The 15877-nt window shown below is 54.6% G+C and overlaps 2 protein-coding genes across 2 annotated transcripts in view; both read left to right on the forward strand.

Annotated features, from left to right (window-relative positions):
* Positions 1-3304: 3304 nt before the first annotated feature.
* On the forward strand, positions 3305-11817 carry LOC134555545 (E3 ubiquitin-protein ligase HECTD3-like). Its single transcript, XM_063407207.1, has 21 exons — positions 3305-3871; positions 3950-4110; positions 4675-4767; positions 5189-5324; positions 5676-5791; positions 6056-6169; positions 7260-7342; positions 7551-7716; positions 8065-8146; positions 8397-8579; positions 8671-8720; positions 8839-8903; positions 9140-9243; positions 9493-9612; positions 9741-9830; positions 9923-10129; positions 10378-10507; positions 10901-10975; positions 11236-11317; positions 11408-11479; positions 11648-11817. The coding sequence occupies exons 1-21, from the start codon at positions 3320-3322 to the stop codon at positions 11730-11732; spliced, it is 2766 nt and encodes a 921-aa protein (XP_063263277.1). The 5' UTR covers positions 3305-3319; the 3' UTR covers positions 11733-11817.
* Positions 11818-12231: 414 nt separating this feature from the next.
* Positions 12232-15877, forward strand: part of EIF2B3 (eukaryotic translation initiation factor 2B subunit gamma) — a 99007-nt gene continuing 95361 nt past the window's right edge. Inside the window, exon 1 of the mRNA XM_063407211.1 lies at positions 12232-12563. Within this exon, the coding sequence (XP_063263281.1) occupies positions 12416-12563 (148 nt within the window). The 5' untranslated portion in view covers positions 12232-12415. The remainder of the gene's footprint in view (positions 12564-15877) is intronic.

Raw genomic sequence — 15877 nt, forward strand, 5'->3', positions numbered from 1 at the left:
AGAACTGATCTTTGTGGCTGATTTCAACCAACACTGTGGATGGGAACAGCAGTAGAGACAGTGCAATACTTTTCCATGCTGGTGGCTGAGTCACTTTGTAGGGTGTGTGTTTTAAATGGGCATGAGTAAGCTGGTGAAAGGACTTTGATTTGCTGGCTTACCCTCAGTTAGGAGTGTTGAGGAAGAAGCCTGCAGCAGCAAGCTGGGATTTGAAATGAACCATCTGAAAAGGGACTGATATTGGGATGGAATTGATACTGCTTTTTTCCAACCTTGCCCTCTTGCCTCTACCGGAGATCAGCAGGAGGCCACATTATTTACTGAGCAGAATTAGAAGCAGCAATAAAATAGACTTCTCTCTTTATTGCTGGGCAGGGGTTGGTTGGTAGGCAGTTCAGGGTGGGATGGATAAGATGGCCCTAGTCTTTGGTGGAGGGTGAGCTGATGTCACCTGTGGGAATGGGTAGGTTAGGAGCTAGCTGGGGCTGCTTGGGGTGATCAGTTGTGGAGGCACCTCTGGCTCTCCTGCTCTTGGAAGCAACTGCAGCTGAAGGAGAGTAACTGAGGTAATTACAGAGATACCCAGAACACTTCAGGTTTCTCACTGAGATGTGTTTAGACAGCTCTATTCCCTCTCATTATCCATATACACAGCCCCAGCTTTCCACGATGAGGAGAGAGCTGCTGTGCAAGGCAATGCTGAGAGCAGAACCTGGCTGAAGTGGTGGGATCCTTCCCTACAAGCATTGTGGCACCTCTGCCTTTGGAGATGCTCAAGACCTCTTGTACAGCCCTGGGCACTGTGATCAACCTTCCAGTCCCATCCTGCCAGCTTTAGATCTAGGCCCTCCCTAACCTTAAGCACTTGATTACTATAGAGTTTTCAACTAGTTTTTCCCACATTTCCTGCATTTCTCTAATTTCCAGCAAGGTCTTTTAGCATCTGACCTCTTATTTCCTGCCACCGAGTGCTGGCCAAGGGCTTGCTGGAACTCTGGGGAAAGGGTCTAGGTGGTGACAGGGATTTCTGTTTAAAAGGTACTTGTAGTAACAGGACCATGGCCCTAGCAGAAAGGGGATCACCCAGGATAGTCTAGATTTAACTCCTACAAGCATACAGAGAAAAACATTTTTTTACCATATAAACCATTGTTTTACTGTTTGTTTTGTGTTATCACTGTATACATGTTGGAGAATTGCAGCAGCGGCTGCTGTGGTGGTACTGGGGTGGTGGTACTGGGGTGGAGAGACCTGTGAAAGCCCTCCTAGTAGGAGAAGGGAGCCCATTGCAGCAGTGAGATTGGCACATGGTCAGAGGGTCTGGAAAAACATGGTTGCTGTGGAACGATACCAAGATAACCCCGTGCTTGTGCTCTTCAGTTTGCTGTGCAAGGTAAGCTGGGAAGGGGGAGCTGGCCTGGATGTCTTTGGTGTGGTCCTCTCATCTGCAGTGTTTTCAAGTGGTCAATCACAAACTGAATTTCTGCTGTGACAGCCCAGTGAATTGTGGAAAAGGTCAGCCTGGCTCAACTCTGGCCAGTCTCAGGGGCCTAAAATAGGTGTTACGTCAGTGCTGGGTCACGTTTCTTCTCTGATCTCTGAAGCTGTGGGCAGGAACTGTCTCCTATCATGTTTGACAAGGCACAAATCAAGTGCCCCTGCCCTGGAGTCCAGCTGCATGTGGCCTGGGGCAAGAGTCCCCCTGAGCATCAGGAACCAGTGGCTGTGTGTCCTTGCCCCAACAACCAGTCTTAAATCAGTAGAGATTGATTTTCAAGTCAGTGCCATCCTAAGGAAGGTGCTGGTGTCTTTGTGCTGCTGAGGAGCATCTCTGTGTGCCAGAGCTGCAGCTCTACAGGGTGGGTAGGGATGAGCTGGGGGAGGGACTGATGTTGTCATGGCCCCACATAACCACTTCTCTCCTGCCTTCAATTTGCTAGATTGTCATAGAATAGTTCCAGGTGATTAATAACACACATGTACTCTAGCTGTTCTTGTTATGCTACTAATACCCTGGAGTATGACAAACTCTTAGTAGTTTGACAGATTTTGTCTGTCCCTATCTCATGTAGGATCTAAAACAAAATTAATTAACTAACTGTTCCTGGCCTTCCTGATGATTTCTCTGGTCTGGCTGGGGCTCCTGCATCCTTCTGTTGGGTTAAATAGTGGACGTGACACTTGGGGACATGGTTTAGTGATAAACATGGCACTGCTGGGTTAACACTTGGAGTCTATGAACTTAGAGGTCTTTTCCAGCCTAAATGATTCTGTGATTCTAAACAGCAATGACGACTGGTGTCATGAGCGGCAGCTGGAGGTGAAGCAGACATTGGCCCTGCCACGTCTTGCACACAAAGTAGTGTCACAGAGGTGACTCAGAGTATTAACTGGCTCAACCCTTTGCAGCAGCTCTGAAAACCAGTGGTACAGGGTAACATGGCTGCAGAGGGAGGGCCCAGGACCTTCCTGGCTGTGGTTACTGTAGGTAAGAGCAAGGCCAAAGTCTGCATTTCTTCTGCACCATGGGTTCATGGCAAGGCAGGTGCCCATTGCTGCGGTGAGGCACAGTCATGCCTGTTCAACAGATAACCAAGCAGGGATGAACAGCTGTTGGATCTCTCTGTGCTGTGCCTTTGCAGGCACGGATGGAGCTGGACTCTGACCTGAGGGGTGGGGGGACCTTTGAGCTCTGCCAGCCTACTTGTTTCATGATACCTCAACTCAACCCTTTGTGCCCAACCTGAAGAAATTAAGGTAGCATGGGGTGGAGCTGAGTTGCTCTCTGCCACCGCCTTGCTGTGGTATGCAACAAGCAGACATGGCACGGGGTGACACACTGCCAGTGTTTGGGGTGGGGGGGAGGAAGCGGAGGGTTGGGTGCTGCTGAGTGTCACGGCCTCACTCCTACTGCCATGATGCTTCTGCTGCCTGGGTTAAAGGTGTTCTGGGCAGGGACGCCTGTCCTCCGCCGTAGCAAGTGCTTGGAGCAGCTCCACCTTATGCAGTCCTGCCCAGAGCAGGGATATAACAGCCAGAAGCTGGCTCTCCCATACCAGAATTTCCACTCACCTCTTCTCCTTATCCGTACTGGAGATGTAGCCCTGTGCTCTAACGCCACAGGACTCCCTCTCTGCTTGTAGGGATGCAGGCAGTGACAGATGTTGGAGGCCGGGAGGGAGCAGACTCCTAAGGCACATGGCATGGGGATGCCTGTGACCGGGGTCAGCTCCTGCCGGATAGTGAATTGGGCGTAACAGTCACATCTCGGCAAAGGGGGCCCGGAGCTGGAGAGCGGAGCGCCCGCTTCCCGAAAGTGATGAAGAAGCGCTGGGGCGTGCCCGGGGCACGGGCGGAGCGGCGCCTGCCGGGCGAGGAGGCGGCAGCCGGGAAGCGAGTGCTGCCCGAGGCGGGGCGGCCCCGGAGGGAGGCGGGCACGGCGGCCCCGCCGGAGGCGTCGCGGACCGGCGGGCACTCCGGGTCGGGCACGGTCGGGACAGCCCGGGGCGCAGCGCAGCGGCGCGGAGCCGGTGCCCGGAGCGCGATGCGGGCGGGCGGGGAGGCTCCGCACCAGGTGCTGGGCCGGCTGCGGTTCCTGCTGCAGTGCAGCGAGTGCTTCCGCCGCGCCCAGGCGCTGCCCGCCGCGCTCTGCTACGTGCCGCGGGAGGTGCAGTACAAGATCTGCAAGGACCCCTCGGCCGCCGCGGCCGGCGCCGCCCGCAGCCTGCTCAGCGTGTGGGACAGCCCGGGGCCGGCGCGGGGCGGCAAGCGGGCGGCGCGGGCCACGATCGAGGTGCGGAAGGGCGGCTGCCTGCGCGCCACCGGCGAGGAGTACTGCAACGGCGCCGGGCTCTGGGTCAAGCTCAGCAAGGTAACGCGGGACCGGCACCGGGAACCACCCGGGCATGCCGCGTCCCGACGGCGGTGACAGGACGGGATGTGCCTTCAGGAACAGCTGGAGGAGTACACGGGCACCCATGGCCTGGCGGAAGGCTGGGTGCTGGCGCAGAGGTTCGGAGAGGGAGGAGATAAATTAGTCCCGGTTGACTCCGTGCAGAGGATCCAGTGTCAGCACCAAACGCTGGGGGTTGATTACAGACCTGCTGTCAGGTATGGCCCCGACCCGCTGCGCCCCCGGCAGGAACTGGGCTCTGGGCGCTGGAGACGCGAGTGAGCGGTCCCCACAGAGGACATGCGACCCAACCATCCCAAATCCCCTGGGCACGCCCAGCACAGCCCACCCACTCCCTGCAGCGCAGGTGGGACACGTCCCCGCAGAGCACCGGTGGGCAGGTGGGTGCTCCCTCGTAGACTAATCCTGTTTGCTTGCCTGCACAGAATAAAGATGATGCCAGGGGTGTTCTGAGTCATTTGGATTTGGGCTGAGCGATGTCACAGAGGTAGTGCAGTGATCAGAGAGCTCAAATTTTGTTTTCATGATGGAAGGTCACGTGCAGGGCGGGATTCCCCTGCTCTGTCCCAGCCTGTACCCGCATGCAGGGACACTCATCCTTCCCACAGCTGTTCCTGCGTGTCGCCCCCAGTGCTCCACCACTGCTGTCGCCCCCAGTGCTCCACCACTGCTGACTACACTTTAGGCCAAGGCAGTAATGGACGCACTGAACACTGACACATCTTTTCCATTGTGTGACTCCTCTGCCCCTGCTGCTCCAGCTGGGAACAAGTGGTGGACTTGACGTACTCCATGCGCCTTGGAGAGATGCCCAGGCTCATAGAGCAGGATGAGGCCGCGGTGCAGAAGTTTAGGTATGAATGCATCTCCTAAAACAGGGCTGCAGCATCCTGAGGGGCTGCTGGCCAGGGCCAGGACATGCCTGCAGGGCCAGGGCTGGCTTCAGGGTCTGCAGAGGGGAGGATGTGTGCCATGAGATGCCTTTTACATTGGTACCTCGGCACTGCTCAAGTGAAGATGGCCTTTGCTCCACAGATCATTGGAGTGACAGTGTAGTGCTATTCCCACTGGGCTGGAGTGGCCATAAATACCTGGTGTGCTGGTGATGAGATACAGCTGTGCCATCTGTCTGCTGCAGGGACATTGGCACCGTGCCAATTTGGTGGTCATGAGACACTGCAGCCAGTCACAGCTGGGTCTCCTGCACACTGCTGGTGGGCAGGTTTGGGGCGCAGCCTGGTCTTCTCATCCTGTTAACACAGAGACTCCCTGCAGGTCTGTGCCCCCAGGCTGGACATATGAGCACGACATGGAGCTGGGGCGCTTCCTGTACGATCATAGTGAGAAAAAGCTGCAGAGTGTGGACTGCACCAAAGAACACATCAACAGCATCGAGGTCTCCTCACACATGGTGCGTAGTGGGGCTACTCTGCAGCCTAAAATCAGCATAAGACACATGCGCATCACCAGAGATGTGAGCCACCACCAGCTGTGGCTGTCCCCTTGGCAAGGGGCAGGGGGTGGTGGGGAGGTTTCGCTGCTCTAGCAAAGCTGTTGGGTATTGGGAACCCCGTTGTGTTTCTGGGGCACTAGGGTTCCACAGCCATGCCCAGTTTGCTACGTCAGGGAGCCACCATCCACTCACAGCCTAACAAACCAAGGGGCTGGCCTGTTCCTTTGAACCCACAAGACCCATCTCAGAGGAGGCCATGGCATTTCCAAGGATGCTTATCTCCCTTCTGTGCTTGCTGCGCTCTTGCAGGAGGATTGTGTTGCAGCCCATCTGACGGACAACCTGACGTACACCTTCTGGGAGAGCAGCGGGCCCCCGGGGCAGCACTGGGTGCGGCTCAACATGAAGAAAGGCGCCATTGTCAAGTGAGACCTCGGGGTGTCCCCTCCATGCCAACAGCTGTGCCAGGGAAGGGCAGGGTGTGGGGCAGAGCACCATGTTCCTCTTCAACCCAGATTTCCCCCAGCTGCAGCTGGGGGTGTGGGGTTAAGGTGAGGGTTAGCTGCTACCAAAGGCACCCCAGGAAGACACAGCTTTGCCCCAGGCCTAGGAGAAGTGTGGGGGCATCTCTGGGCCCAGGCAGTTCATGAGAGGAGGACAATGCTGTTTCTTGCTCTTCTCACCCTCAGGAGATTGTGGCTGATACTGGATGGGCAATCCAACTCCTATGTACCCAGGCGAGTGGCTGTGTATGGGGGAACACCAAGCAGGCTGCAGCACCTGAGAACAGTCCTAATTAACGAGTAAGTAATGAGTGAGGAGCAGTCTGTGCCCAGCTTGTGCAAACTCCTGAGCTGTCTTTGCATCCTGAGCAGATGTTAAGGATGGGGCTGGGGTTAGTTCTGAGTGACTTGCCAAGGGTTGGGAAGTGAGTGACTCTCCAAGGGTTGGAACTCCCTGGGTGCAGGCTACATCTGCTCCCACAATGTGGTGGTCCCTTGCTTCCATGTGCCAGTCAAGTGCCTAAATCGCCTCTCCTGCTCCTCACCCATGCTGCAGCAGCTGGTCTGCAGCATGCTTCCTGCTGCTTGGTGACTTTGGTGGTCTTTCTGCCTCTTCCTCCTTTCTTCTGGGAACACACACCACTGCTGTCACATTGCTGAGCATCTCTGCCATACCGTAGCCGAGAAGTCCTGGGGTGCTTCACCTCTCCATCTCCACTCCGGCCCTGAGCACCCTTCTCAAGGCAGCTAGGGCTTACACAGGAGTGCAAAGGTCTCCTTCACCTTCCCCCAAGATGTGCCTGTTTGAGGTTTTCTGGCTGAGCAGTGAAATCTGTCTCTGAAGAAGCACCCATGAGACTGCAGAGGTGTCCTTTGCAGTAGCAGGAGCCAGCTCCTCACTGCATCTGAATACTTGCAGAGCTTTTTCCCCATGGGCTCACAGGAATTGGATGGGACCTTGACAAAGATGTTGAGAATACACTTAGTATAATTGCTCATTTACACAAATCCCTGTTTCTTTCAAAACCACACCACCCTTGCATGACCAACTCCACTTGAAGGATGGTTCTGTCCTTGTGAGATGTCCTGGGACCCCCCCAAGAACAGTGACATGCTCTCAGCCATCTTGTCTTTCTGTGCTGCTTTGAATTTGTGCTCTTTTCTGGCTTTTTGGATGCAGCTTCCACCTTCTCCAGAATGTCTCTGTGCCTCTGACAGCCTCTTCTCTCTGCTTGGGCACCTCCTGCCACAGCCCTGGTGAGGTTGGGGAGCTTTTGCATGGGTAGAAGCACATCCTTGGCTGGGGAGCCAGAGTGGCCTGTGCCTCACTGGCCACCTCACTGTTGTCTGTGCCTCATTGCTCTGCCATCTCCCTCTGTGCTGTGTGCAGGAACAGCTACCAGAATGTCTGCATCCTCCGTGACATGAAAACCCACATGCCGGTGCTGGAGATTCGCTTCCTGGAGTGCCGGGGTGAGCCTGTGCACCCAGACTGCAGCTGCCAGCCCAGCCTGGCCCTAAACCTGCAGCTAGTCCTGGGACTTGTGGCTCTTCCTGCCATGCAGCCTGCTTTTTGGGATCCACTGGTGGGAAGGTTGAGGAATGAACTTCATATGAGATGCTGCAGCATCCAAACTGTGCTGGCCGCAGCACACGCAGAATCACTGTTCTTTCTTGGCAGACCAAGGGTACAATGTCCGTCTGCAGGGGATTAAGATCATGTCCTTCTGGGAGTGGGACCTGATCCTGAATGCTGACATGTTCCAGCCAGCCCGGCTGGTTCGCTACCCTCTCCTGGAAGGGGTGAATGCTGATGTGCTGTACCGGCGAGGTGTGCTCATTCAGAGGTACGGCAGAGGGATGCTACAATTCCTACAGTGATCTCAGTCCCAAAAAGCATCATGCCCTGACCTGCAGGCCAGCCGCAGGCTGGGGTCAGCGCTGACCCCACAGAGACCCTCTGCAGTGATTCAGCTGCAGTGCAGCAGCGTGGGCTGGGCTGCCCTTGTTTGCAGCATTTTCTTGGGGGAAAAGAAATGAAGTGCTTGGCCAGAGGGTGCTGGGTGGGTGCTCCCCTTGTGTCTGGTGTCCCTCCATGGCCTGGAGGGGACCCATGTGCGCGGAGCACAGTGCCCAGGGGTTGTGGTGAAATGCTGCTCTCCTGCAGCCTCACACTGCTTCTCTTCTGTCTCCAGGTTTGTCCAGCTCCTGGAGAGTGTCCTGTGTTACCTGATCCCTCTCTCCGAGGACAGCATCGGCACCTTCAATGCACTCAGAGTGAGTGTGTGCCAGGCTTTCCTGGGATGGTGCCAGTAGGGGCATCTCCTCATGAGTTCAGGTTTTTTAGGGGCTGTAGTGTTTCCTTCTTGATCCAGTGGGGACAGACCAGCCCAGGGCTGAGAGCTGCCATGTTTGGCATTGCCTGAGGGATGGAGGAGCATCTCCTTCAACACCAGGGCTGGGAAGAGGAAGACAGCAGGTGGTAGCAGGATCTGACCTCTAACCATCCCTGCTTGTCCCTTGTTAGAGCATGAAGCCATTCCTGCTGCTGTCCAAGCAAAGTGAAGCCCTCATTGCCCACTGTCTGCAGTCCTCAGAGAGCTCTGCTCCTCACACCCTGCCAAAGCTCTACATCAACCGGCTCCTGGCCCGGGAGCACAGAGTCAACCCTGCCCTGGACCCCACCTGTAGGAACGCTGTTTTCACCCAGGTATGGCAACACCATGCCTGTGCCAGGTACCTGTCACTTCAGTAGGTGTCTTGCACCCATCTCATCCCCTTTCTGCACTACTACTCTCCAGCTGTATGAAGGCCTCAGATCTTCCAAGAACAATCAGCCCCTGGACTACAGGTAGGTCTTCAGTGTCATATTATGGGGTGTCACTTCCCCAGAGCAGGGTGCAGGGGATTCCAGGTGCTGCTGGTATGCTCGGAGGAGGGATGTGCATGGGACTGTTGCTTCCCCACAGGTGGCCCTTGACCTACAGCCAATGGTGGGAGTGCGATTTCATCACTGAGGGCATCATAGACAATGGTGAGAGCTCTCCCCTGGTATCTCCTGTGTTGGGATGCAGCTCAGTGGGTGTCCGTGCTGTACTAGCTGCTCTGGGAGAGGCAGCTCTGCTCTACAAACACGAGATCGTCCCTGTATCTCCCTGACCCCACCAGTGCTGCTGCTGCCCCAGAGAGGGGAGCAGCTTGGCCAGATCCTGTGGCTCAGTATCTGGCCCTGGTGTGTCAGGTACTAACCATCCTCTGCCCCCCCGGCAGGTGGTGGCTTTCGGGACAGCCTGTCAGATGTGTCAGAGGAACTGTGTCCCAGCTCCAGTGATGTCCCGGTGCCCCTGCCATTCTTTGTGCGCACATCCAATCAGGTTTGGCATCCCACTGTCTGCCTGTCCAGGCCAGGGGAGTCAGTCAGCAGAGCCTGGGGTGTTAGCCCTATCCTAATGTTTGCAGGGCTGTTGGCTGGGGGAGCCGTGCTTGCACCTGGGTGATAGAGATCTCCTGGAGGAGTGTAAAGGGCTGGAGAGGCAGGTGGAGGGGTGATTGTGGGGGAGGCTGCAGGACAGACCATGCTGGGCTTGTCAAATATCTGTGTGTCCTAAGCATCTCTCCCACAGGCTAACAGCAGCAGTGACACCAGGGACATGTATGTCCCCAACCCCTCCTGCAAGGACTTCCCCAAGTATGAGTGGATCGGGCAGCTGATGGGAGCAGCCTTGAGGAGCAAGGAGTTTCTGGTGAGCACAGCAGAGCCTTCCTTGCCAGTGAGGGGACTTGGCAGGGGCCACCCTGTCTTGGGCAGAGAGGCTGCCCACGGGTGAAGAAGAGGCAGGTCAAGAATGCTCGTGTCCACTCCTTTTGGCAGATCCTGTCTTTGCCAGCGCTGGTGTGGAAGCAGCTGGCAGGGGAGGAGATCAGCTGGAGCAAGGACTTTGCCACTGTGGACTCAGAGCTGGTGAGCAGGGCTGGATGCTGGCAGGGCAGTGCTGTGCTCTCCCATGGCTGTTCTGGCACCACTGTGGTGGTTATTGCTCATTTGGATTGCAGGTGAAGCTGCTGGAGGTGCTGGAGAGGGTGGACAAAGAAGGCTTTGAGTTCATGTTTGGCAGAGAGTTGACCTACACGACAGTGCTGAGTGACCAGCGTGTGGTGGAGCTGATCCCCAACGGCAGCAACACGGCTGTGCGCTACGAGGACCGCAAGGAGTTCATCCGCCTGGTGCAAAAGGCTCGGCTGGAGGAGAGCAAGGAGCAGGTGACACTGTCCCCCAGGGTTGCAAGGGGACCCTGCTCCTGTGGCAAGACATCCTGGTACTTGTGGGATTGGTGGTTGCCAAAATGTGTCCCCCAGCTCCAGCTGGGTGGTTCCTTTGTGCATCCCATGCCCAGGATGTCCTGGGGATCTCTTTTGGGGTCCTGTGGTCGCTGTCCCCAGAGCCCTAGGTAGCCACCCAGGGCTTAGACCCCCTTTGGTTACATGGAGCCTGTCCTGTGTCCCCACAGATTGCAGCCATACGTGCCGGGCTGCTCCGTGTGGTGCCTCAGCCTGTGCTGGACCTGCTCACCTGGCAGCAGATAGAGAAGAGGGTCTGCGGGGACCCGGAGATCACAGTGACTGAACTACAGAAGTTCAGTAAGTCACAGGGCCAGCCCAGAGCTGCTCCTTGCCCTCCACAAAGGCAGGGGATCCCCTTGATAATGCCTGTCCTGCCCATGAATCCTGGTCCATGGGGTGCCTGAGAGCCTGGGGGAGGATAAGCTAGATGATCCCTGGGTGCTTCAGGTTTAGCAGCAAACCCCACTGGACCCCACTCTGGTCCATCTAGTCCTTAGCTGCTATGGGCAGAGGCAAGTGGCCACTCTGCAAACTGGGACCTCTATTTCTCCACCCTCCATGACACAAGGTGCTGGTCCCACTCAGGGGTGCCAGGAGCTCTCACGGGCTCACTGAGGAGCAGCGGGTCTCCTCCTTTCTCTTGCTTTGCTAGGAGTTTCTAATTAAGCCATTGCACATTCTTTGTCGCAGTCAAGTTTGATGACTTCCCCTCTGGTGATACTCGTATCAAGTATTTCTTGGAGGCACTCAACAACTTCACCAGCGGTGAGTGACCCCAAGCCTTTCCCTGCTCTTCACATGCAGTAGGGTTTGGGGTACCCATTGCCCTGTGCCCCAGGGGTGCTCACCAGGTGCTTCCCTGGGAACTGGCTGGGGTCATCCCTCCTGGCCCTTCCTGGGATTCTGAGAGCATCCCTTAGCTTTGTCCCATGTTCCTGGGGTGATTCTGCAAGGCAGAGCTTCCTGTGACAGCAGTGACTGGGACAGTCCTGTCCCTGAGAACTGAGCTCTGTCCTTCCCCTCAGAGGATCTCAGCCGTTTCCTCAAGTTTGTCACCGGCCGGAGCCGCCTCCCGGTTGAGATCCATGTCTACCCAGAAAGGTCGAAGTGAGTCCAGCCTGCCTGTGTTGAGGTCCCTGTGCCATGCTGGGGTCCCCACATGATGTGAGGTCCCTGCTGACTCTCCTTTCTCCCAAGCTTGGATGCGTTCGACTTGATGCCACAGGCCTGCACTTGCTCCTGCACCTTCTTCTTGCCCAACTATTCCTCGTGAGTTGAGCTGGGGATAGGGATGCTCCCTACTCCTTTGGGCTGCTATGGGGGTTCCCATCAAGGCTCCCCAAGCCTTCCCCTGGGGAATGTCCGGGCAGGTGTGGGGAGGGAAGCCTGAGGTTTTCTGTGTCCATCATGGCTGTGACCTAGCGTTCCCCCTGCCAGGGCCAAGGTCTGCGAGGAGCTGCTGCGCTACGCCGTGTACAATTGCATGTCCATCGACACTGACAAGAACCCCTGGGATGAATGAGACCCCTATGTCCCCCATGCCATGGAAGCCTCAGGGATACTGGATTCAATAAAACTGCAGGTCCAGATCCTGCTGTCCTTCTCCAGGTCCTACTTGTGTCTGTGCTTCTCTAGGGCTGGGACTGCAGCGTGAGGCCACTGCTGCGACTTGAAGGGTCAGCATGGCACCGGCTGCTGGGTGCTTTGCACTGGGTCGTGTGGGGTGGAGAGCGTGGCATGCGGGGGGGCTGTGAGTCCTGTCCCTTCTCTGGACATGGTGTGGGAGCACAGCTGCAAACTGACCCCCCAGTGCCCCCAGTACACCCCACACAGAGCCCCCACTGTCCCCCCCTTACCCCCTCAGTCCTTCCTGCGGCCGCATGGGGGCGCTGTTCCGCCGAGCGCCCCTCGCCGCTGGGGAGGGATCTATGACTCGGCGCTCGGCAGCGCGGGCTCCTTCGCTCGGTGTTCCTCTCGCCGTCCTGGCTGGGTGGAGGCCGCCCGCAGCCCACCGGGGAGGCGGATCGATTCCATCGACGTTCGCCCGCGATCGACGCTCTCGGCTGTCCGCGCGCAGGCGCAGCGCGGTCGCGCCGCCATTGCTGCGCTGTCAGTGCCGGGAGCGGTCGCAGGTACCGGGGGAGTGAACCGGCCTTGTCTCACCTGTCCCGGTGTGGCCCTGTCTCTGTGCCACTCCGCCACACGATGGAGTTCCAGGCCGTGGTGATGGCGGCCGGAGGCGGCTCCCGCATGACGGACCTGACCTCCAGCATCCCGAAGCCGCTGCTCCCGGTGGGAAACCGGCCCCTGCTCTGGTACCCGCTGAACCTCCTGGAGCGCGCCGGCTTCGAAGGTGAGGCACGGCGGGGTCTGGGCGTGCTGATCCTGGTGACTGCGGAGTGCCCCTGGTCACTACGGGCTGTCCCCGGTCACCGCCGCCGCTCCCGTCCGTTCTCCCGCCGCTCTAATGCCGTGTCGCAGGTGCCCTGTTGCACGGGGCAGGTTCTGTAGCACATCTCTCCTCTGCGCTAGAGCTCTGCTGTTGGCCCATGTCACATCCTTTCCTGCCCTTTCGGCTGCGCTCTCTGTGCTTGCATCCTCTACCCTTCTCACCAAGGACCGGGATGTCTTGAAAGGAGGTTGTAGAGAGGTGTGTGTCGGTCTTTTCTCCCAGGTAACGAGTGACAGAACGAGAGGAAATGGTCTCAAGTTGCACCAAGGGAGGTTTAGATTGGATATTATGAAACATTATTTTTACTGAAGGGGTTTTAAAGCATTGGAACAGATTGCCCAGAGAAGTGGTGGAGTCACCATCCCTGGAAACGTTCAAAAACCATGAGTATGTGACACTAGAGGACGTGGTTTAGTGAACATGGTGGTTGGTTGGACTTGATGATCTTAAAGGTCTTTTCCAAGGTTAGCGATTCTCCAATTCGAGGCTTTTCCCAACTTTGCTGTCTTTTCCTGGGTTGCTAACCTCGAGTCTCTCATGTTTCCTTCTCAGAGTCATTAATGGCAGCAGCGTGAGGATTGTCAGCTCTCTGGGGATGCCTCGTGGTTTGTTGTTTCAGCCTGGGCCGACGTTCAGGGTTGCTGGCTCTGAGGGGTTCAGTCCCTGTGGTAGCACAGAGCCAGGAACGGAGGTTTGGCCAGGGCAGGGGGAGTGGCAGACTCATGTTGCTCACCTGTGGGCTTTTCTTCACAGTGGGATTAAGGTGGAATTTAGGCCTGGTGAGCTTCTTCAGTATCTTCTGGATTTTAGCCTTTGTTCACCTTTCGAGTGCTAGACCAAATCTTTCTGTGGCATCCCCACAGCTTCTTATAAAACTTCTTCCTGACACCTTTCAAGTGTCTGGGATTTTTATGTTTGTGTTTGTCTTTTGTGTTTCTGCTTCTCTCTTTTGTCTCTGTGATTATTTTGTACTCTGTGCTGAGTTTGTGGCCTTTTTCCTGACTACTTCTTTCTTTTGTGAAGATGTAAAGATCAGCTCATGATTATCTGTGTTAGCCTCTTACTATTTCAGTGTGAAGGAACAAAACTAAGAGCAGACTTTGCCTTTATTCTGTTTCATTAGAAAATCCTAAAGAACTTCTGTTCTTTGAATTTGTTTTTGTTTGTTGAAATCTGCATTCTGAATGTCTGCCTTCTTTGCCTGTTCCCCTATCTTTTTTTTTTCAATACTTTGATCTTGCAATTGAAATTTAGATAGCTGAAATCTTCTGTGTAATCAGTATTGTGCTTTGTGTGGCTCTTTGTTCAGATATAACCATTTCCACTTGTTCTTGATGTTCTTGACCCCTAGTAGCTTCCCCTCTACTCAGCCCTAGCGAGGCTGCATCTGGAGTTCTGTGTCCAGTTCAGGGCTCCTCAGGACAGGGGAGACCTGGAGTTTCTGGACTGAGACCAGTGGAGGGCAACAAAGGTGATGAAGGGACTGGAGCAGCTCCCTTATGAGGAAATACTGAGGGAGCTGGGCCTGTTCAGCCTTGAGAAGAGACAGCTGAGAGGGAACTCATCAATGTCCATCAGTCTCTGAAGGGAGGCTGTCAGGAGGATGGACTGGGCTCTGCTCAGTGGTGCCAAGCAATGGTACAAGAGGAAACAGGCAGAAAGTGATGCGTAGGTGGTTTCACTGAAAATGAGCAAAAACTTCTTTAATATGCAGGTAACCAAGCACTGGGCCAGGCTGTCCAGAGAGGTGTGGGACCTCCCTCATTGGGGATGTCCCAGAACCATCTGGATGCAATCCTGTGCAATGTGATTTGAGATGGCCCTGCAGGAGCAGGGAGGTTGGATCAGATGACCCACTGTGGTCCCTTCCAACCTGAACCACGCTGTGACTCTGTGATACTGCTGCACTCAGATCTGTCTCCTTTCTCACACGTAGCTCTTCAGCTTATCTGTCTGCAGTGAAAATGTGCAGGGTTGTATTCAGTAAATGCATTCAGCTTCAGTAAGCAAACTGCCACCTCCCTCCTCCTTCCTCGCTTCACGCCTGTGACCAAGCTGCACATTCCTGCATTAAATGATCCAGTGGCATGAATTCTCTCCCTGGATAGTTCCTCATACTTGTTTATGTAAGTAAGTAGGTGTTCCATGGGCTGACTCACTGTGTCTCTTTTGCCCTAATTGCAAGTGCTTCATCTCTCCTAATATTTAGGAGACCTTTGCCCAGCTCACCAGGTTTATGCTCAACTGCTTGAGCTTACAACTTGCACCTGACAACAGTTGTCTTGATCAGTTAATTCTTTGCCTAACTCAAGGTGTGCTTTCAGTCCCTTTCCCTGGGTTCTTCAGCCTCTTTTAAATCCATGTTGGCATCCAGTATGGGAGTGGAGGAGCAGCCACGTCTCTGGCATCAAAATGCCACACAATTCCTATGTTTACAGTTCTTTCCTCTTTTAATAGGTTCAAGATGAGTTAAACTTTGATTGATACAGATTTATACTTGATGTGTTTTCATCTTGCCTATATTATTATTATCATTATTATTTATTATTTCCCATGCTTCTCTGTTAAAATTCCATGTGGAATACAATGTTATAGTGTTGGGGTGTTTTGAGGGGACATTTTAACTGGAAAATTTTATTGTTGTTTTTCCTTCCTGTTCTTGAGACTGGGGAAAAAGGTTTTTTGTCATTTTGTTTCCTCGGTCTTTTTTTTTGCAAAGCTTCTGTTCTCACATTCTTCATTTTGGAAAATATGCTTTCATGCCAGTTTTGATTTCCTTTAAATATGCATTTATCCTTTTTCTTTTGTAGATGGAATGAGTTTGTTGCTCATACATTACTCTGCTTTCTTGCCAAGCTGATGCTAAGAAATAGTTTAACCATTGTATTGTAATAGTGTGGTTGGTGGTGTTGTCCACAGAGGATTACACAGGATTGGGGCAGCAAAAGACAAAGCTCTGAAGTGTTGGTGACGTGAACACGGGGTCTCATTGGTCTGTTTGAGGACATATGGTTTGAGGTTGCTGGTTAATGATAGAAAAAGTGTCTGTTCTGTCTTGCTAACTCATGCCATACATGCATGTGTCCCTTTCAGTAACAACCTCCACCCAGCAAAGCAGGGGAGATTGTTTTCGTGTTCATTAGCAGTTTAATTCTTTTCTTGAAAAGCTACCGTTGCCAAAAGAGCTTGGCTGGGTGGAGAACCCAGTTATGTTA

Source organism: Prinia subflava, chromosome 10 (assembly GCF_021018805.1).
Source record: "Prinia subflava isolate CZ2003 ecotype Zambia chromosome 10, Cam_Psub_1.2, whole genome shotgun sequence".
NCBI lineage: Eukaryota > Metazoa > Chordata > Aves > Passeriformes > Cisticolidae > Prinia > Prinia subflava.

Coding starts and splice junctions, on each gene's coding strand:
- LOC134555545 (XM_063407207.1), top strand. CDS start 3,320: ATGAAGAAGCGCTGGGGCGTGCCCGGGGCACGGGCGGAGCGGCGCCTG. Junction 4,768..5,188: donor GCCGCGGTGCAGAAGTTTAG/GTATGAATGCAT, acceptor GACTCCCTGCAG/GTCTGTGCCCCCAGGCTGGA. Junction 5,792..6,055: donor AAGAAAGGCGCCATTGTCAA/GTGAGACCTCGG, acceptor TCTCACCCTCAG/GAGATTGTGGCTGATACTGG.